Genomic DNA, 20,043 nt, shown 5'->3' with positions numbered 1-20,043 from the left:
TGCAATTGTTACATGCCCAAAGCTCGTCCACGGCCTTCGTAGTCGATACTTCAGGTATTCAGCCGAGATGGAGCGTATTTTTACCGAGATGTGGTTGAGAAGGCTAATGCTTGAAACGGTACAAAGGATGCCCAAGTGTCTTCCTTACTTGACAAAATAATGTAAGGAGCGTTCAGAGATGGTTAGGGTTATGAGACAGAAACTCCGAGGTCAGAACAGTATGCCTATGATATAAAGCCTACCTCTACTTCACTTCTGGACAATTGCTTTGATTGTTCGGTATCAACACTTTTTTTTATATTTGTGCCATTCCTAGACAAGAAGACTCTTCTCGCACAACAGCAATGTCAAACAAATGTGAGCAGACGAACCCATCCTGACTTGACTACTGTACTGGTCTTGACCCAATTGCTAACAAAAGACCCCCCTGTCTCTAGCTTCCAATGAGCGACGTCCTAGCGAGCAGTCGATCGCCAGTGACCAGTCGTTTGTTTGCACAACAGCAAAGGACACAGAACGAGGTGAGTATCAGAGGCCTTGAGTTTTCATGCTTGATGGTCGTCGATCATTTGGAGGCCTAACACATTCTCCCCCCTGATGCGCAGAAGGAACGATTTTGATCGGCTTTTGTCCGACTCCGAGCCAGACGACCGCCACAGCCAGCGCATCGACGAACACACAAGCCCAGTCCAGCTCCCATCTCGGTATCCCAACGGCCTACAGGGGTGGTGACCGTGAGATCGAGTATGTTTCCCCACGACCGCGGGCTCCGTCACCGAGCTCTACTGTGGAGAAACTTGAGCGTTCCGCCAGCTCGCAAGACTACAGGAATGGTTCCAATTCTGTGGGTAGCGGCTAGCATCAGTTGTTCAGGGATCAGCGGAGGGAGAATCTTCCCAATATTGCGGATGTGAAGTGTCGGCAGTCAAGCAGAGGTCAGAAAGAAGGAGATCTGATAGGTGTTCGTCGAGAGTGAAAGTCGGTTGTTTGGTGCAAGAAGGAGTAGAGCAGTCGATATCATGTGAAATGCAATGTGTGAATCCAGAAACCTCCGTCGTCCCCTCACTCCTCATCTCCCGATCCTCGTCATCTCCTCACTGAAGCCTCCTCTTTGATACCAGCCATCTTCCGCAATTTCTCTTCTCTGCTCTTTCGTAGAGCCTCTACTGCCAGACGACCGTTCTCTGATCTGTGTGCGATGTATTCGAGTTTCATATGATCGAGTCGATCTTGCGTCATGCTGCGGGAACAGAGTGGGTCAGCTCTCGATGTTTCGCTGCATTGGTAGGCGGGATGATACTGGGATGTGTTGTGGTATAAAATGAAAGCTTACTAGTCTTTCATACACCCCTGCATTGCGTCCAGTTTGCCTTTACAAGCAAACGGTAATGAAAACGTTCGTCCCGTAGCACAGTCGGCAAAGGCTAGATGGTCGAAGACGATCGATCAGATGAGCCCTTCGTGATAGATGAGAACTAACTCACCAGCCACATGACCATCACAATGCTTGAGAGCTTGCGTCTTTGCAGTCTCCATGATATCCTGTTCTTCTCTTCTGGACAAGGCTTCCATCGTGACGGCGTATGGGTCGGGCTAGGGTTGATGTCAAAGGACTTTGGTGCTTGTGGTGGTTGTCAAGATATAGAAGTGGTCGAATCGGTACGGTTCGGTCGAAGGACGAGAGCTGAGGGTAAGGCTAGGAATGGTTGTAAGATGTCTGTGTAAACTCGAGATATCAAAGCAGATCGAGGAGACATAACATGCCCTTCGCGCTCGCTCGGCAACTTTCGCGATCCCACTTTAAATGTCGACGTCATCACTTGTGACTTCGGGCTCGCAAAAAGTTGATGCAGCGAAGCAAAGCAAGTACCGGTTTCAGATTTATTGACAGGTATCTTGATTTGAACAGTTCGTCATATCCTATACTTTCTGCTCGTCTGCGAGAAGGAGCTTTGAAGTGTAACACGATGAACTCTCGACAGCCGTTTCCACTCCCGCCTCACCCTTCATTACCTTCCCGACCAGCTTTTGCTTCTACATCCACAACACCTGCGGCCGGTCCATCGCAATCTCGTCCTCCTCGGTCCAACCAACCACCACAGCAACAGCAATACACTCCTCAGCCCCAGACAAGCTACTATCAACCTCAACCTCTTCCAGCACCCCCCATCAACCACACAGGAGGCTATCAAGCTGCCTATGGCTATCCATCTGCTCCTGCTCCCTTCTATCCAGCACAACCGTTCTACCCCGTTCCTACAGCTGGGTTTGGCGTAGGCGGTCCATCATTCGGTCAATCGCTATTCGCAGCGCGACCGCCGACCACCTCGGAAGGCTATGCCTATTCCCAAACCTACCTCTCATCACATCCTGCTCCTTTGTCGACCAATCTACCACCAGCGAAGAAACAACGGCCCAATCCGGCATCTGCTGTGTCAACCATTGTGACGGACTCGAACGGGATGTTCAAGCCGTGGAGAAATTGTTCGCATCCGGGATGCAAATTCGTAGGTTCTGGAGAGGATGTTGAGGTTCATGAAGGAGATAGACATTTGATTTTCCCCTCTGGGGGGGTGGTAGAGCGGAGCGAGGAAGAAGAGAGGTTTGCGAAGAGAAAGGGGTGAGTTTAGATCATCATCCCAGCCTTTCCTATCTGTGTAATACAATATCACAAGACTGACTTGTTGCCTTCGTAGTCCCTTACCACCCATTCAGGGGACGAACATTACGCTAGATACGCCGGAACAGATCGAGAAGTGGATAGCAGAACGTAAAGCCAACTGGCCAAGCTCGAAGCGACTTCAAGAAAAGGTGAGTTGGCCAAGACCTTTCCCTGTGGTTGAATGGGAGCGATCAGCTGACCTCGGTTTGAACGATAGGAGGAAGAACGTCGAGCTGCTATTGCTCGTGGGGAATTCCCTGCTCGCGGCGGGAGGGGTCGTGGTCGTGGAGGTCGTGGAGGTGGGATGCGGAATGATGCTGCTTCACTAGCCGAAGAATGGGGTCGCGAAGCAAAGCCCAGATCTCAAGCTCAGCCGCAGAATGGAATGGAAGAAAGTCCTGATGCAGCGCATGGTGAAGGACGCTGGGAGAGAGGGAGAGGTAGAGGACGAGGTAGAGGGAGAGGAGGAGAAGATAGGGGACGTGGTAGGGGAAGAGGGAGATGGACTGGCGAAGGGAGGACAATGGACCAAGGTTGGGGACGAGGTGAAGCGCCAATCTCGACGGACGAAGCTGCGACACGGTCATTGATTCCCGACGGCCCGATCACGACTGAGGTTGAGGAAGGGGACAAGGCCAACGCACTTGCCGCTTTGGGAGGATACGATACCCCTTCCAGCGAGGCGGGATCAGCGAGCGCTGAGTCGGAATCGGAATCGGATTCGTCGACAGACTCAGAGACCAGTTCCGATTCATCCGACGCCGACTCCGAGGACGAGGAAGATCAAAACCAGACACAAACCTCGCTGGTCATACCGACAGAAGCTCAGGCTGTGACCGCATCCGCACCCACACCCACACCCGCACCTGAAGTGTCTAACAAACCAATTTGTAAATTCTTCGCGGCATCTGGACGATGTAAGATGGGAGACAAATGTCGCTTCGCACATATCAAGGTGAGCAAGACCCATGTCCTAGTGTAGCAGATATGATATGAGAACATGCTTGATACTGATGGCTCACTTCTTATAGTCCGATGGTATCAACACGACGACGAACACGAACAACAATGACAAGAAGAAAACACCTCGTCAACCGCTGATTAAGAAATCTAACAATCCCTTCTCCCGACCCAGTCTACTTGGATCTGTACGTCATGTCTTCTTTCCCTCCTCCGTCGTCATCTCTCCAAGGCCTTTCAGCCGCAATCATGACTTGCACCAAAATTGATTTCAAGCTGACCATCTACCTCTTCATTGGTGTTTATAGCTCCTCGCCAACCCTATCCAGAACACGCTCTCGCAACTATCCCAAACGATCAGGTTTTTGGTCGCCAACGATATGTTGGAAGGGGTCGAACTGAACCCTGGTGATGCGGAAAAGGAAGAGAATGAACGGAACAAGGTGGTGATGGTTCCTGAAGGGGGAAATCTCGATACAGCTGCGAAGGAAGAGGAGCAGACTGTTAAAGAAGGGCCGGAGGTTGATGAAGGTGTTGCGGATCAGGTGTAACGGGTTGCTAATGGATACAGGCACGGCACACGACGGTTTACGACTTTGACGATCTATGCATGTTTACCTTTGCAAGCATGACAACTTATATATGGAGATCGCAAAAAATTATGTCTTCGCGGCAAGACCAATGCGTTGGCCATACGACATGACTATCATCTCTCTCTCTCACTTGAGGGGATCGAAATCTCCCCAATCTTGAGTTCCACCTGCCGCTCCTCCCGCTCCTCCACTCTTCCCCCAAACAGGTTTGGGCGCAGCAGTAGGCTGCATCAAACCTGGTGCCCAGCCAGGAGGCGGTCTGACACTCGATTGAGCAGGGGTACTCATCATTGTCGCTTGGATCGGTGGTGGTGGTGCTTGCGTTGCAGATTGGTATGACGGTAATATAGGTGATGATGTGGTTTGAAGCGATGGAGAAGACATGAATGATAGTGGTGATGAATGTTGATTTGTTCCTGGGGATTGAGGTGATAGGTTGATATTATAGTTCGCTCCTCCTCCGCCCATTCTGCCACTACTGCTAGTCCCGCTAAGCTGTGGGCTCAGTACCGCAGATCTCGCTTGGGGCTTCAGCGGAGCCATCGCTGGAGCTTGAGACGGTGCAAATGCGGGAGGGGCTGGTATCATCGGACTCGTTGTTGTGGAAGTCGAGGCCGCACTACCGCCAAAAGCGGACGCGTTGAAGTTGGACTGGGGGATTGGCCTCGCCTTGAGTTTTGATGAGCTGGAAAGTGAAACGGGCGTCGGGCGGATAGATGGTTGGGGCGGCGATGTAGGAGCAGGAGTGGAAGTGGGAAACGCAGAATTTCCTGTAGGATTAACGGAAAGGGATGGGAAAGTCGATGACTAGCAAAGAAATACCGAATCTTTCATCAATACTCCGGAACATGACGAGGAGGGGTCTTACTCTCACCAATCCACCACCGGTATCTCCGCCGTTCAACCACCCGTCATCGTCCCACGGGTCAGTCACAGCAACTGCAGGATTAGGTGAGGGTGCAGCTGATCCTCCTCTGACTAGCGTCTCAAAGTCCACTTCACCACCTCCTGACCCAGTGAGTCCACCGTTGCCGTTTATACCGAGACTGTTGGTAGCGGACAGACTTGCCGTTTGCTGTTCGATGCGATGGACATCTCGAAGATGTTGTGAGTGTTCTTGCTCAACTCGCGCACCAAGGGTTTTGATTACCCTACAAGTCCTCTGTCAGCTGACTATACATTGCGTACAATTGTATCAGCTCACGTCATGAATCGACTGAATTGCTCTGCGTTGAGGACTGAGATATAAAGTCAGCATAGACAAAAATTGGTCGGTCAGGCGAGAGTACTTACGCGGACCCATTGACATCGCCCAAAGCTGCGGCAGTACAAGCGTTGCCGTCGCCTCCCTGTCGACTTTCGCTCCCATCGCTTCGTGCACCGCAAGTGTCGCCATCTGCGTATGGATAATTAGCTCTGCGTCTCATTATTCATCTTGGTCAAGCTCACCATGACCGCCGGTTCTGCAAGGAAACACAGATGTCAGCTGATTAGTCTCTCGTTATAGCATATACATCCGTGAGCTCACCCTTCGTTTTGATCTTTGCCAACAGAGGCACCAGCTTCGTCGTGAGTGTCGCTTTGTCCAGAGTCTGCACCATAGCCGTGAAGCATTCCAAAGTCTGCACTTTAACCGATAAGATCCTCGTTCGAGTGAAGAGAATCTACAAAGGGGTAGAATCAGCTATCAGCTCAATGGCGTCTACCTTCTCTTAGCTGGAATAACACTCACAGCGACTTTGACAAGCAAGACGTTTTGGACTGTCCCATAGTCCAGAATCTCACACAGGTGAGGTACAGTTTTTAGCACTCGCTCTTGCACAGGGAGATGTTCGCATTCGAGCGAGTTGTAAATCAACGGCATAACGCCTAGTTGACCGTAAGACCACTATCAACATCATTTCCACGATACCGAAGCACGAACCCTACTCACTCTCTCGGAACACCGGAGGTGTTGTTTTCTCCTCGAACAACGACAGATGTTCCAGCAAGGCTGTTCAAAACATCAGCTATGGTCCTGGAACAATTGTACTACCTCCAGCTTACTGAGCATGTTTTGTGGTGGATCTTTCAGCGCAAAGAGTGGTTGTAGACTTGGTAGTACGCCAGCGAATTCGTTTTTGCTCAGCCCTTTGGAGATCTCAAATACGTTCGGCAAAATGAATGGTAACAGATAGGGGTCTTTCATCTGTCCACCGTTATTGTCAGCTCGTTTTCGTATGAGTTGCTTTGGAAGTTGAGCTACCCACCTCCTCGAGCAGACTGGGCAATACCTTACCCTTCCGTAACCTTTCGGAGAATGACGGCAAGACCCTAACCAGTCCTCGAAGGAAAGTAGCCTTCTCTTCTCGTGGTTTGGAAGCGAAAGTTGTCGGGTCGAGAAAGTTGAGGGTGGATATGGCAAGTGACGAGAAGAATGAGTGTGAGGGGAGGGAGGCGAGCGATATTCGATTTGACGGTGACCGCGTGAGCAGGCGAGGTAGTAAGTCTACAATGTAAGAGAAGTATCATCAGCAAGAATGTACCCGCATTGAATTCCATGGTCACCGTTAGGGACGCAAGACTCACCTTTCAGTTCTGCACTACATCGTTCCCACTTTGACCCGCTCATCCATTCACGGCGTACGAGTGATCCTTCAGCATTGTCTCGTAAACCTTGCATCGATCCTCGATTCTGGAACGGCGGCTTTCCGCCCATATGTACGGCGTACAGCAGACATCCGAGCGAGTATAGGTCGGAGGCGGGCGTGAGAGTGGAATCGAGGGCGTACTCAGGAGCTACCCGCAAGAGATCATAGGAACGGTCAGCTTGTGGATCCCAAGCAATGTAATTTAGGAGACACATACCCAGGTAATCTAATTTCCACTGGACTTGAGGTGGTAGTCTCTGTTCAATCTCGGGGAAAATGTACTTGGTCGGAGTCCCATCTGGTTGAACCAATGGGGTGGTATGTGATAATCCTGTCAATTTCCAGTCGCCCTGCGTTGTCGCAACCATGTAAGCATTCAAAACGAATTACACGGTCCTCACAGACACAGGACGTGGAAGACTGCCAACCCACCTTGGAGTTTATGACGACCGCTTCTGGTCCAAGATTGAGATGAACCAATTTCGCCTGATTGTGCAAAAAGCTCAACCCTTTTGCAACCTGCAACGTCCCCTTCTGTATCTCCGTCTCATCGAGATCTACCTCGCTCGCCGCAGCGCCAGAGGGCGGTCTCCCACCTCTTCGAATGGAAGATGAAGGGCCAGCCGCTGCTGAGAAGAGGGTAGAGAGGGAGGAGGTGATTCGTTCGGTTACGAAGGTGAGTTCGGACCGTGATTCCTCGAGAGGTTCGACCATGTGTAGTATGTCTGGGTGTCGGAGTCGGGATAGCGATGATGCCTGGGTACGGGGAGATGAGTCGAGTCAGCCACTATTGCCATCTAGTCTCTTTTATCTCGTCCTCGTTTCCCTTGTCTAGTCCATGTAACACATCGTCTTTCCCCCCTTTCCAATCATAGGTCGACCCCAATGTCAATCGTAACGTGGACATGGCAGAGCTGGACTTCTCTTCTATTTAGGTCGCAAACCGATATCGTTCCAATCACGAATGGCATCCAGCATCTTCCATACCACAAGCACACATATCCCAATCGGAACAATCCTCGACCCACTCACCTCCTTCTTCAGCTGCTCCATCACCCATTCTTTCCCCCCAATCCCTTCCATCAAAACACCATTTTTCACACCTTCCAACACCTTTTTCTCAAAGATCCAAATCGATACTTCCTTATTCGTTGTCTTGTGCGTACCAGGTAACACACGCCATAATCCGACATTGAATGGTTTCGTATTTCCACCTACACCGGTAGAAGAGGAAGAGGAACTGGCTCCATTTGAGTTTGGGAGATGGGTAGAGGATGATGATGGGGATGGAGATGGAGAAGGAGTGGAGTGGACATTGTATGCTGATAAGTATGATGTCTTGGAGAACAAGTTGGAAGCGACGGCGAACATTGTGATCAATCACTGTCCAGCTTAGTGAGACGGGATGGTCGAAGGAGGATAATGGGAAAGGTAGGTCTATCGTTTGGGTCGGTCCTCTCGCGCCTGAAGTCGATCAAGCTCGTCTTGCTTTTCGTGGTATTGGCCTAGCCGTGATCCTGTACACCGTCCGTAGTGATGCTAGATGTAAGATTTGCAGCTAGACAACAAGATGATGTGGTGTTGAACACCGTGGTAACGATTGAGATGTTGAAAGGAACTATCTGCGAACAGCGAACGAAGCGCGTTTCATCGAAGCCACGTAACTTGATAACGCGCCTGCATTACGATACGAGTATTTACCAGTCAGACAACATATCAAGCTTGGCGATGAAGTAGGTCATGCATTGCATACATTTAGCCTACTTATGCTTTGCTGCCTCTATTCAGGTCGCTCGCTTGACACAAATCACAATGCATGCACCACCCTTCAATCGCTATCACTATCACTATCCTCATTATACGCCTTTGTTCTCTTTGGTCCCTCTTCGTCGCTCGAACTCTCATATTCTTCATCGAGCTCACTCCCACTCTCATCATCATCATCTCCATGTACACCTGAAGGCTTGACCTTCTCTCCTCTCATCATGGCCATTTGACCGGCGAGCGTGTCCTCGTCCGGTTCTGAAATATCGTCGGCGATATCTCCCATCTCTTCATCAGGCGGTTGTTCAACCTTTAGCTGTAACGAACGTTGTTAGCTTGGACTAACACGCGGATGAACATCGCCAAGCTTACCATTATTGGTACCTGCACGTCCGCACCAAGGTATGTGTCGCTTCGCCAATGTGCGACAAAGGAATACAAGTTCGGCTCGGGAGGAGCTTGGAATTGCAAGGTGAATTCCTTAGGTTCGGATGGCAGACCGTCCGCTCGAGGAAGAGGAATATCGGTGATCTTAACAGGTGGCACGATCACCTTGTCAAGCTTGGAATCACCGAGCAATACGTAGAAGTGGGGTTTGCGAAGCTAGGTCGATGAGATGATCATCAGCGGGTGGAATTCGCAGCATGGTATCAGGTTGGAAACCCACCTGGGGCCAACGAGGCGCGTGAGCATAGCCGTTTGGCGGGACTTCCTGCTTTGTCGCTTCCTTCCCTTTGGTCGCCACCTCAATCTTCTCGACAATTTTCTCCTTCACATCAACAAGTGTTGACTTCTCGGTTTCTTCCTCAACCTTTGTGACGGAATCTTCGACCTCGGCGACCGAGTCGGCGACACCATCCTCCGACTCTGTTTTCTCTTTGATATCGCCGTTGGTAAGGGGCAGCGTTGGCTTGATAGGCGTAGTAGACGGGGTTCCGGCATGGACATATCGGACTTTGTAAGTGAGGTCGACAATAGAGCTGGGAGTGACGAGGCTTTCTCCGCCGACTGGTACAGCTTCATTAGCACACTTTCACAATTCAACCACGTCCGCCGCGACACTCACCCTTGAACTCGGCACTGATGACTTCCAACCTTGGCCAGTACTTGGCAACAGTAGCCGCATCGACCGTGTCTACTGGATCGGACTTGACAAACCTCTCCAACCACTTGAGACCCTCTGCCTTCTTGACAATTTGCAACTCGGTGCCTTTCTCGGGGGATATACCGGGGAGCTGGGCCAAAGGCGATGCGTCGGCCGGCAGAGCTTGAACAAGTGCAGGTTGGACCTTGATGCAAAGTAGGGATGTAGCGAGCCAGTTGTGTGCAAGAGAGATGTTCAGAAGTGCGTTGAGTAGAGGTGGCAAAACACGAAGAACTGCAGTGGTTTCTATGTCGAGGATGCAAGTCAGCAATCATGTCTCCTAAACTTCCGCGAAAACACTCACCTGAACGCATTTCCGCGTCGTCCAAGTCCACTCTCAGAAGATGGGCCCAGAGCAAAGCCCTAGCTCGTCGTGCAACACCGCTGCTGAGCACAACCCTGCTCTCTCGTCTCATCAAGGGACTCTCGACAATCCCAATCTCTTGCTTTCTCTCCTCGAGCACCTTCTCCAGCTCTTCAACCTTTGATTGTCGTTCTTTCCTCTCCTTCTTGCTGACCTTCTTCTTGCCCCCGAGCACGGCGTGGATTTCGAGCGCGGAAGCGAGGATCGCGATGAGGGAGCTGAAGTCAGTGTCTTCGCGGAGCTGGTGGAAGAAGATCTCGGCGGTAGGGTTAAGAATACCGTCTCGGGTGAGTCGTCGTTGAGCGAACCACCATCGGCCCTGCATGACAGGTAAGAGAATCAGCTTCAATGACTTCACTCTTAGAAGGACAATCGAGAAGGGCGTGGTCTGGATGAAACACTCACAACGATCCAAGGAATACCACCACCGAGGACTAAACCATACGCTGCCAAGACCCAGATACTGTTTTTCCCTTCTACGATCCATTTAGGGATCGCAATCTTGTCTTCTCGCTGTTGAGGTCCATCCGGATTACCATACTTGACCAAGTTATCTCGGGTCACCTCGTCTGTCAACGATTTGTACGCTTTGGTGAGCTGTACGAACTTTTCGTCGGCTTCTTCTTTCGTTTGGTTGTCTGCGAGCTTGATTTTGTCCGGGTGACTATAGGTAAAGGAAGTCAGCTCAGAGTACTGCAGGTCTATCGAGAAGGGGAAGAGCTGTAGGAGGACAAGCAGAGCATGATCTGGCAGCCAAGTTGACAAGACGTGAGAGGTGGTAGTAGAAGCACATTCAAGCGCAACGAATCATTGCCAATTGCTCTCACTCTCAGCAGGCTCGATAGCCAGGTGAGACAAGGAAGAGATGAAGGACAGCACTCACAATTGCAAGGACAGCTTCTTATAATGCTTCTTTATCTCTTTCTCGGTACTCGAATCGCTCAAACCCAAAATCTCAAACGGGTTATAAACCGTCCCTCCTTCCAACCTCGGCGCGTTACTAAGTCCATAACAGAGATAGACCAACAATGCCCAAGCAAGGACGAGCGGTAAGTATCGTTTGAGCGCTTTGCGTTTTCTAGAGGATGATTTGAGTAAGGCGATTCGGGAGGGGGAGGAAGTACATTCGGGGCATGGACAGAGAGGTTTTAGGTTGTCTAGGGGGTTTAGAGCAAACAGCAGGCGGGGGAGAGAAGCAGTCAAAGGGTAGGGAGGGGGGAGGGGTGGGGGAGGAGGGAGAGGAGGGAGAGGAGTATGGGTCAGCTTATAGGTTTATCTCATCATTGCACTTGCACGAGTTTAAGCGGACCCACCTTTGTCCTTACGTCTCGTCACTGCCCATGTCCACGGAACAAGTGCCAGTGTGAGGAACGTCACTCCGAAACAACTGGCGAGTGAACCTGACTCGTCATACGATATACCCGGTGCCATTCTGAGGAGAGGAAGGTGGTCGGAATACCTCTTGAGAGTGCTTGCTTGTTACAAGAAGAGAGGAAGTGTGTAGCTGGAATAATGACGAGCTAGACTTCACCTCATAAGGTTGAAACGCGACTTAAGCAATCGAACACACTTTGTCACTACGTGGCACTGAACTGTAGTCTGAACGAATGTGGCACCTATCCCTTCTTAAATGGGAGGACGTTAGAAACTACTGTTGTGGTAAACTAAAACCGGAAGAAAACGGATGCTGATTCGTCCTTTGTGTGTATGTGTGAATAGCACCACACCACCACAATCATTCTCACCCAACCACATCTCTCCCCTTTACGCAATACCTCTAATTCACCTTCTCAACTCATACACTCACCACTCACTCATACACCAAAGATGTTCCGAATCGCTGCTCGATCTGTCAGACCCGCCGTTAGGGGTTTCGCTACCGCCTCTACTTCCGCTGGGGAGAACGAGTTTGTTGCTCGACGAAACGCCGTCAGAGCTCACGCTGCTGGTGAGTGAGCAATTCTCGTCCCGACATTGTCCCATACGACACCATCCCCATCCTCTCAACCCAACTTTTGACTGCTCCTATCCTTGAGGGCCACCCATTGGATCGTGGTATTACTACATCTCTTGTCAACGCGATGTATGAGGTTGAGAGAAACATCCGGTGCTGATACACTATCTTCTCACGCAGAAACCACCGACCTCTGGCGAAAGATCTCATTCTACGTCTGTATCCCCGCCGCACTCGTCGGTGCTGCTTGGACCTACAAGCTCGAAGCCGCTCACCACGAGCACCTTGAGCACGCCAAGTGAGTTGGTTCTCTTCTCGTCACTAGGGTTTGGAGGAGGGCGGCGGGGAGGGGGGGGGGGAAGAGGGCAACAATGTATAGATGTGGAGTCGGAGCTGGAGTCGAGGTGGGAGTATTCCGAGGGGTGCGCTTGGAGGGGATTGTTCTTCCATTGGGAGCTGCATTTCCTCAAGTAGTCCAGCAATTTAAGGACATTGAAGGACTTGAGAGAGGAGAACCATCACACTCCGGCTGCTGCTCGATACTATTCTGTCAAGACCCTCGCTGACCTATACACCACTCCTCCGCAGGCACGAGAACGGCGGTGAGCTCCCCGAGAGGCCCGTCTACTCTTACATGAACATCCGAAACAAGGTGGGTTTGATATCGTATCTCACGCCTCTTGCTTACTCATGTACTGATGTATCCACTCTGATAAATAGCCTTTCCCTTGGGGTAACCAGACTCTCTTCTTCAACGTGAGTCTAACCGTGTCATATCGAGCTGCCCTTGCTGATTTTGTATCTGTCGTTTCATAGCCCGAGGTCAACATCCCCGCCGGTTCCGAGTAATCTACTTGCAAGGCAGTTCAATACAGGATGCATATGATGTGAAGAGGCGACGTTTGTTGGTGGTACCGTTACTATGCTCTTTTGTTGCCTCTATTCCGGACATGCCGGTATTCAAGGCAGTCTGAATTAGCTTTGCGCCTTCACATGATAAAGCGACATGACTGCAATCTGATTCTCATAGTATCGTACAACACTACAGATCATCTCTACACGACCCCTCATCTCGGTGCCCAATCTCCAAAAATAAGAGCTGCAAACCCTTCAAACTCCGGTACAGCCAACATTGTCTAAATCACAAACATCAGCTCAACGACTTTTCTTATATCTCTCTTGGAGAGCTGAACTCCGCTCTCCGCTTGAAAACTCACCTCTACTCCGCTATCTGGTACACCTTCCCAAACGCCCTTACCCCACTTGTTGATCTCCGGCAAACAATGTACCAGTTTCCTTTCTCTCTGGGTTTGGACTTGGTGTTCGCTATCAATGAGTCCGAACCCTCCAGGAGTGGTGTACAGTTCAGTCTTCATCGTATCTAATAGATTGGCAGTGAGAGCCGCAATGCCCTTCTCGAGGAGATACCGTCCATCTGGGGATTGCAGGTGGGATATTGTTTCGTCGACCAAAGAAGCGAGGTAGGGTGAATGGTCGGATGGATGGGCGGGGAAGGGCAAGTGGGAAGCAGAAGGTGTTGAAGTCGGGATAAGGTGGGGTGTGAAGCTAAAACACGAGCGTCCCGTTAGCAATGCCTTTGATATGCTTCACAACTTAGACGTCGACTTACTCGTACAAATCCACGATGCCCGCGCGATTCAACTCCATCTCAACCTCGGCTCTGACCTCTTTGAGCCCTTGCTCCCAATCATCCACCATCAAATCCTTCTTCAGCGGCATACTACAAGAAGATACCGTCAGCTCACAAGGACCTATTTGCCATCGGGTTCCGGCCAGCTCACCTTCCGAAGATCTTGTCTACTGCTAGATCGACTCGCGCTGCGATGGGTTTCCACCCTTCATGCAATAACCACCACGAACAAGTCAAGAACAACCTTTCCGCCTCTGATTTCTCCGCTTCCATCTCTGCTTTTCTGGTAGCCTGTTCATCAAAATCTGTCAAACTTCCACTGGTAGAACGTTGCTGTCCCGCTGGAGAAGGGACGATGAATGCCGGTAGATAGTTCGTGATAGTTGTTGGAAGGAGTGAGACGGGATTAGGTATCAAGGATGAACTCCCTTCGACAAACTCTGATAATCCCATCGCATCGACCGAGAAAGAAGGGAACCATCCTCTCCTCTTCGCGTCGGTCGGAGGTTGGTCCTCGGCCGTCAAAGTCGCTTGTGACAGACTTCGGCGGGGAGTTCGAGACCCGTCATCGTCCTCTGGCTCAAGGGTAGATGAAGATGAGGCGGTCTCGACGCTCGTCTTCACATCTTGTAAATAGCGATTACGAGCGAGAACGGCGAGTTGTGATGTGGTGAGGAGGTAAAGCATGGGGAGGAGATAGATCGTCGTGATTGTTCGAGTTAGACCTGAAGCACGAAGGCGGGTCAGTTTAACTGTCAACTGCTCCGTCCAGCCAATCTGAACCCACTCTGCGACTTTAAATCTTTCCAAAGCTCTTTCTTGCTTTTCGTCACGGGCGGTGCACGAGGTGGTGAGGACTCAAGTCGCCCAGATTGCGAGTGATCAGAAGGTGGAGACGGCGAGTTGGACGAAGTATCTGTAGGAGGTAATGATATCGAGTGGGAGACGACGGATGACATCTGTGACGAAGAGAGCAAGTGTGAGCTTCATCATACCGACCTTATCTGAAGAGATCGAAGAGTTAAGCTCACCCCATCATCTGTCTCTGGGTGACTGATACTTGATCCAACCATAACTTCGCTCTCAGTCTCTTCTCCTTCGCCATTCGTACTGCTTCCCGTTCTGAATTCGCTCGCCCATGATTCAGTCCCCTGTATGCTCGTTCTAGGACTTCCACCCGCACTGTGTCTTCGTCCAGTCTCGCCTATATGATGATCGTCCCTTTCTCCTTGTCCATGTCCAATGTATTGGTGTTGATCGTGTTCGTGCTGGTGCACTGTCTGTTCCGGTCGATGGAGAAGTAACGAGTTATCCGGACTTTCTTGCTCTCGCTCTGAATTCTCAACGCTCGATGTTGAAGCGGACAGAGGCGTAGTGGCTGATAATCCCTGTAAAGCTTGACTCGTGTTCTCGACAGGATACGCCTCGAATAGCTGAGGTTGAAGTGTCGGTAATAAAGCATAGAGGGTGAATGAAATTGTAGAAAGGAGAGATGTGAAGTGGTTCTTCATCCTGCAGAAAAGAAATATCTCAGCACAGACAGACAGACTTCTCTTCAACAAAGAGGGAGACTCACAGATCACGCTGCTTCTTTTCTCTGATAGCTCTCAGTCGAGCTTCTCTCATCCTGTCGAGGATGTACGAGGACAGGACGTAGAACGTCGAAGCTGTCCCAACCAGGAAGAACAGCCGACGGATCCGTCTCTGCCATGGCGATGGAGCAGGTGAGGGCATCGTAGAATAGCTCTATCAGGCAGGTTGGAGTTGTTTAATGCAAGAATGATATAGCTCGAATGTAATAATAGAATGGATGGCAATAGATGATATCCATTGAGCAAGGATGAAATTCCCGGGAACGAAAGGTCACCGGTGCATCGTACAATGCCAGCGAAGAATCTAAATGAGTTCCCTGTTTAAGTCTTACCCCGCGGTGATCGACTGGAGCAACCGTCACCGTTCAGGACGAAAGTCTATAAATATCGACATCATTCTTCAAACCTTCTATATCCCTTCGACTAATTTGGTAGTTGAGACAAAGTAAAAGACGAACAACATGACAGCATCTAAAATCAATACGAAGATCGTAAAAGCTACAAAAGAGGATGTGGTGGGTGGTTCTTCATCAGACCTTGCGAGCTGGGAGAAGTCGCTGGAAATGCGGGGTAATACGAAGAGTTGGCTGATCAAGCTCTTATCTCATTATCATAGGACGATATCCTCAAGCTCATCATCGAGCTGGTGAGTTGCCCATACTTTTCTATTCATCACGCAGAGTGTAACAATTGACGTCAGCAACCTCCTCCAGGCGATCTACGAGAAAGAGGAGAAGTCGGTTGTGGCTACACCCGAACTTGTAAGCTATATCACTCGAGCCATGTCCGCGAAATGTCAGTATGAAGCCTAACGACTCAGCCACAACTTACTTTAGATGGTCAAGAACATCTTCGAAAATAAGTATGCCGAAGTCTTGCTGGCACGCACGATCACAGAAGACGGAAGTAAAGGTGAAGCTGTGGGATTAGCTCTGGTGAGTCTGCTCGCGCGTACATAACTACTATATCCGCTATTCAGGTAACCGCAATGTTATGGGTCTAGCTGACGTCAAAGCACCTATGATAGTACTTCTTCACCTACTCTACCTGGATTGGAGCACCGGGTCTTTACGTGAGTCCACCTGCGCATGGCCGTATTTCTTGGACAGAAGGCTTAGTGGTACTGACAATTACTACTCTTGCAGCTCGAGGACCTCTACGTTAGCCCCGATTACCGAAACCAAGGTCTTGGTAAGCGATTATTTGGCGAACTTGGTCAGATCGCAAGAGATCGTGAATGTGGACGGGTTGAATGGAGGGTTCTGAAAGTATGTGCATTTTCTGTTAAGGAAGTGGTGAAGCCGTCATCCCCTCAAAGCCTCTTCTTATCCTTATAAATTCCAACTTGATCCTGTATTCTGTCATGCCACCCCAACTCAAGGGCCTATTCAGAGCAAAGCTGACGCCCTTTGATATGTAGTGGAACAAACCTTCCATCGACTTTTACACGGAATGCTTGAAGGCTGATAACCTCGAAGAGTGGGACACGATGCGTATTGAGGGCAAGGAAGGGTTCGACAGGCTTATCGGGTTTAGAAAGTAGATTGATGGAGGTGAGACAAGTCAATACATAGCATACACCAGTTTCAGCACCAACGCAAAAAAGCGCGTGTTTCTAGCACCGCGTGGCACCATGAATCAACTTGAACATGTGTGTGCAGTATCTGCATCAACGGCAAACAACGTGTTCAGACGTGACTCGACCAGCCTGCAGTATGTTGACTATCATACAAACAACCTCGTGCTCTGCCGTGTATTGTACTGCACAGTGCTATGTAACGATGATGTTGAAGACACCCCTAGCCCCTTGTGCGCGACTGATTTCATACCGCCACTTTTCTGCGTCACTGTTGAATGAGAGACCTGTTTCAACCCTTGTCTGTGTGTGTATGTGTGTGTCTCTCTGTGTGTTTCCGATCGGCTCGTTGATTCATTCATTTCGAGGGTTGTCATGTGTCCTCGACTTCATTGTATGTATGTGTTGCCGCCGCATGTTTCTTTTATCTTGATGTCTTACTCAATGATACATGGTAGCGCAGTACATGGTCTAGTTAACAATCGTGGTTGACATGAGTCAGCCAGCGTCCTTTCTTCTTTCACCTTATCTCTTGGCATCCGCATCGACAGCGACATAGCCCTTAGACCGATTACCTGATTTACACCTTTCATTCCCTTTCCTCGACGCTGGTGTACAATCTTGGTCTATCCTCACTCGTAACCCGTAAGGGACAGCTTTCATCCCCAGAATGACAACGACAATGACCGTGACAGATAATCATTCACCACTTCCAATTCCCCTCTCACCACCTCACAAATTCCTCGAAGCGCTGATCAAACACCTCAAACGATCTCCCGAGAGTCCATCACGATTGACCCTCCCGCCCATCATGGGTGTATTGGAAGAATCGGATATGGACTGCTCAATCAACGAGGGGTCCTTTGACACGAGCAAGGGCGAGGGCGGAGGATCAGAGACGATGTCGACTGGTTGTGGGTTAGGGTTGAGTGATATGACCGAAGCTGAGGAGTATGGGATGACGGGTCTGGGCGTAGGTAAGTTATGGACACTGGAAGAAGTGGAAGAGCTGTGAGTCGGTTTTCACACATGTTATCAGGCATTAAGCTAATGATCACATCGTTTCCAAGTGACGACAACCCCAATGGAAACGCTTTTGTCTCCTCGATTCCACCATATAGCCCCGAGCTGACCTGGTGAGCTGGGCCACTGCCTTGAGCTACGATCTCGCTCACGCCATCATCCCAAACGCAGCGACGAATCTTTGCCTCCTATCAACCCATTCTCACCGCCACCTCCAAGTCCGCGACTGGCTCATCTTCTCTCTCCAACACTACCTGATAGTCCGACGTTCCCATTCCACGATAAAGACGTCGACATGTCGTCTTTCTCTCCCGATACCGAGGTCGATCAAGAGAATGACGAGAATATTGATCCGCACTCCCAAGCCTTCATTCAATCCGATGATATCCATGATCACATGGATAATGTGAAAGTCACAGAGTTCGACCACACCAACGAAGAGGAGGAGGTGAACCTCCCCATCTCACTCGATGTCGAAGCGTCCTCTCCGACTTCTCCGAGACTGTCGATCCCGAATACGGGTCGGACTCAACGACGTCGTCGGCGGACTCTCAGTGATCTGGAACAATATCGTAAATTTGCAATGACCAAATCGGCCTACAAATTACAACACGAGTTGGAAGTGGCCGAGGAGAAACGGAGACAGATGGAGAGGTTACAAGAGATGCAGAGGGGTTTATGGATAAGTACGAGGAGGAAGATGCAAAGGAGCTTGACGATGGATGTGGATAATGGTCAACCGATGATGAGGTGAGTGAGCGCTGAAAAACGTCTCCTTTCGATAGGGATAAGGTGCTGATGTGATCCGTTCTGTTCAGAGCCCAATCTTTCCCACCGTGTAAATCCAAACCCTCTGCCGACCAGGACCTCGCCTCGGAACTCCTGCGAGCCAACTCGTCATCTCAAGCAACAATGTCTCAGAGAGACGATCTGTTCTCGTCCACCTGGTCTCCTGAAGAGGAAGAATACGAACACCTCGAATATGCTTCGTCGGGCCAAGATCCCACATCACCCGTTTCGCCGATATTAGACACCCCAAGAGTCAGGATGAACTTTCCCTCAGCTATTGGCGTGTTTGGACAGGCCACGGAGAAGCAGAATCATGGACTAGGATTGCTGGGATTGAGGGAGGTTGCAGAGGTGCTTGGGGAATGTGAAGGGGGATGTGGAAATCTCGGTGGAACGTGTCAACTCGATGATGAGGCCAGAAGCGCAAAAGCGCAGAACTATCCTTCCACAATCGGAAACAATATCAGCAGACCCTTTGACATCAGCTCTCGTGATGAAGCCACATCATCACACACCGTTGCTCGCTCCCAGACTCGACCCCAGGCTAGAGATCAAAACTATCTCCGGCGAGGCGGGATCGATCTCGGCGATGCGACTGCTGCATCCATCGACGAGAACGCCATGTTCGTGGGCTTCGGCATCGACTGGACACTCGATCGTCTCGATCCGAAAATCGTCAAACCGTTACTAGGTCTGGGTCTGACTTCCACCAGTTCTCTGAGCTTAGGCTCCTCAATAGAGAATGACCATGAAGCGGTACAAGCTCTACATATCAATGGAGTAAAATCTTCGGACTCGACGCCTGTCCTGTCTAGCTCGCCAGACGGGGCATCCAAGGGAGCGGCACTGTCCATACTCCTAACACCACCAACACCAGTAATCCCAATCACTCCTCAGATGGCCTGTCCCCCTACTAGTGAGATATCGTCCCTGCTTACCGACAGTACGATGGAAGTATCTTATTGGAGACCTCGCTACGTGACGAAACTTGCGCGAAATACAAGACGTCGTCGTATTTCCTCGCCAAATCTGACCCACACCCAAAGCACGAGAAGAGATACCGAACGAAATGATTCTACTTCATCCCGCACGTGTCGTAAGAATGCGGTAGGGAGAGGGACGAGAAGTGCACCTCCTAGTCCGAAACGTACGATAATGAAATTGGCAAGAAGAGAAGAGCGGGAGATGTCAGAATGGTTAGATGTGGATACCGAGTAACTACCATAGTATTTGGGATTCGCAAACTTCTATAACCTTACCATTATCATTGGGAAGCTATAGTATCGTCATCGACAACGATGGTCGTCTGTTGTTGTGTATCATTCTACTCTTTTGTATCAG

The 20,043-nt window shown here is 50.2% G+C and overlaps 8 protein-coding genes across 8 annotated transcripts; 4 read left to right on the top strand and 4 right to left on the bottom strand.

Annotated features, from left to right (window-relative positions):
• Window positions 1-1,086: 1,086 nt before the first annotated feature.
• CI109_102537 (uncharacterized protein) lies at window positions 1,087-1,572 on the bottom strand (the record flags this gene model as incomplete). Its single annotated transcript, XM_032006972.1, has 3 exons — window positions 1,087-1,240; window positions 1,334-1,424; window positions 1,485-1,572. 3 exons carry the CDS (start codon window positions 1,570-1,572, stop codon window positions 1,087-1,089), a joined length of 333 nt encoding a protein of 110 aa, XP_031858753.1.
• Window positions 1,573-1,847: 275 nt separating this feature from the next.
• On the top strand, window positions 1,848-4,173 carry CI109_102536 (uncharacterized protein; the record flags this gene model as incomplete). The annotated part of the gene is made up of 5 exons (XM_032006973.2): window positions 1,848-2,620; window positions 2,697-2,811; window positions 2,880-3,617; window positions 3,694-3,810; window positions 3,931-4,173. 5 exons carry the CDS (start codon window positions 1,848-1,850, stop codon window positions 4,171-4,173), a joined length of 1,986 nt encoding a protein of 661 aa, XP_031858754.2.
• A 168-nt stretch (window positions 4,174-4,341) lies between these two features.
• Window positions 4,342-8,216, bottom strand: CI109_102535 (uncharacterized protein; the record flags this gene model as incomplete). Its single annotated transcript, XM_032006974.1, has 14 exons — window positions 4,342-5,022; window positions 5,090-5,366; window positions 5,420-5,453; window positions 5,509-5,611; window positions 5,665-5,678; window positions 5,744-5,879; window positions 5,948-6,084; window positions 6,149-6,208; window positions 6,262-6,403; window positions 6,465-6,703; window positions 6,784-6,993; window positions 7,063-7,195; window positions 7,278-7,601; window positions 7,878-8,216. The coding sequence occupies 14 exons, from the start codon at window positions 8,214-8,216 to the stop codon at window positions 4,342-4,344; spliced, it is 2,829 nt and encodes a 942-aa protein (XP_031858755.1).
• A 457-nt stretch (window positions 8,217-8,673) lies between these two features.
• Window positions 8,674-11,548, bottom strand: CI109_102534 (uncharacterized protein; the record flags this gene model as incomplete). The annotated part of the gene is made up of 8 exons (XM_032006975.1): window positions 8,674-8,925; window positions 8,982-9,212; window positions 9,277-9,617; window positions 9,676-9,999; window positions 10,058-10,436; window positions 10,523-10,781; window positions 11,001-11,274; window positions 11,431-11,548. The coding sequence occupies 8 exons, from the start codon at window positions 11,546-11,548 to the stop codon at window positions 8,674-8,676; spliced, it is 2,178 nt and encodes a 725-aa protein (XP_031858756.1).
• A 396-nt stretch (window positions 11,549-11,944) lies between these two features.
• On the top strand, window positions 11,945-12,920 carry CI109_102533 (uncharacterized protein; the record flags this gene model as incomplete). The annotated part of the gene is made up of 5 exons (XM_032006976.1): window positions 11,945-12,065; window positions 12,252-12,369; window positions 12,660-12,723; window positions 12,792-12,827; window positions 12,888-12,920. 5 exons carry the CDS (start codon window positions 11,945-11,947, stop codon window positions 12,918-12,920), a joined length of 372 nt encoding a protein of 123 aa, XP_031858757.1.
• Window positions 12,921-13,138: 218 nt separating this feature from the next.
• On the bottom strand, window positions 13,139-15,456 carry CI109_102532 (uncharacterized protein; the record flags this gene model as incomplete). The annotated part of the gene is made up of 7 exons (XM_032006977.1): window positions 13,139-13,207; window positions 13,289-13,637; window positions 13,702-13,812; window positions 13,874-14,447; window positions 14,510-14,681; window positions 14,754-15,234; window positions 15,299-15,456. The coding sequence occupies 7 exons, from the start codon at window positions 15,454-15,456 to the stop codon at window positions 13,139-13,141; spliced, it is 1,914 nt and encodes a 637-aa protein (XP_031858758.1).
• Window positions 15,457-15,775: 319 nt separating this feature from the next.
• On the top strand, window positions 15,776-16,857 carry CI109_102531 (uncharacterized protein; the record flags this gene model as incomplete). The annotated part of the gene is made up of 7 exons (XM_032006978.1): window positions 15,776-15,829; window positions 15,931-15,960; window positions 16,028-16,075; window positions 16,151-16,249; window positions 16,342-16,386; window positions 16,460-16,582; window positions 16,735-16,857. 7 exons carry the CDS (start codon window positions 15,776-15,778, stop codon window positions 16,855-16,857), a joined length of 522 nt encoding a protein of 173 aa, XP_031858759.1.
• A 715-nt stretch (window positions 16,858-17,572) lies between these two features.
• CI109_102530 (uncharacterized protein) lies at window positions 17,573-19,920 on the top strand (the record flags this gene model as incomplete). Its single annotated transcript, XM_032006979.2, has 4 exons — window positions 17,573-17,901; window positions 17,961-18,026; window positions 18,085-18,663; window positions 18,732-19,920. The coding sequence occupies 4 exons, from the start codon at window positions 17,573-17,575 to the stop codon at window positions 19,918-19,920; spliced, it is 2,163 nt and encodes a 720-aa protein (XP_031858760.2).
• Between the last annotated feature and the right edge of the window lie 123 nt (window positions 19,921-20,043).

The sequence above is a fragment of the Kwoniella shandongensis genome, chromosome 4, assembly GCF_008629635.2.
Source record: "Kwoniella shandongensis chromosome 4, complete sequence".
In the NCBI taxonomy this organism is placed as follows: Eukaryota; Fungi; Basidiomycota; class Tremellomycetes; order Tremellales; family Cryptococcaceae; genus Kwoniella; species Kwoniella shandongensis.
Note: the sequence above shows the minus strand (reverse complement) of the source record. Positions and strands in the feature narration are given on the sequence as shown.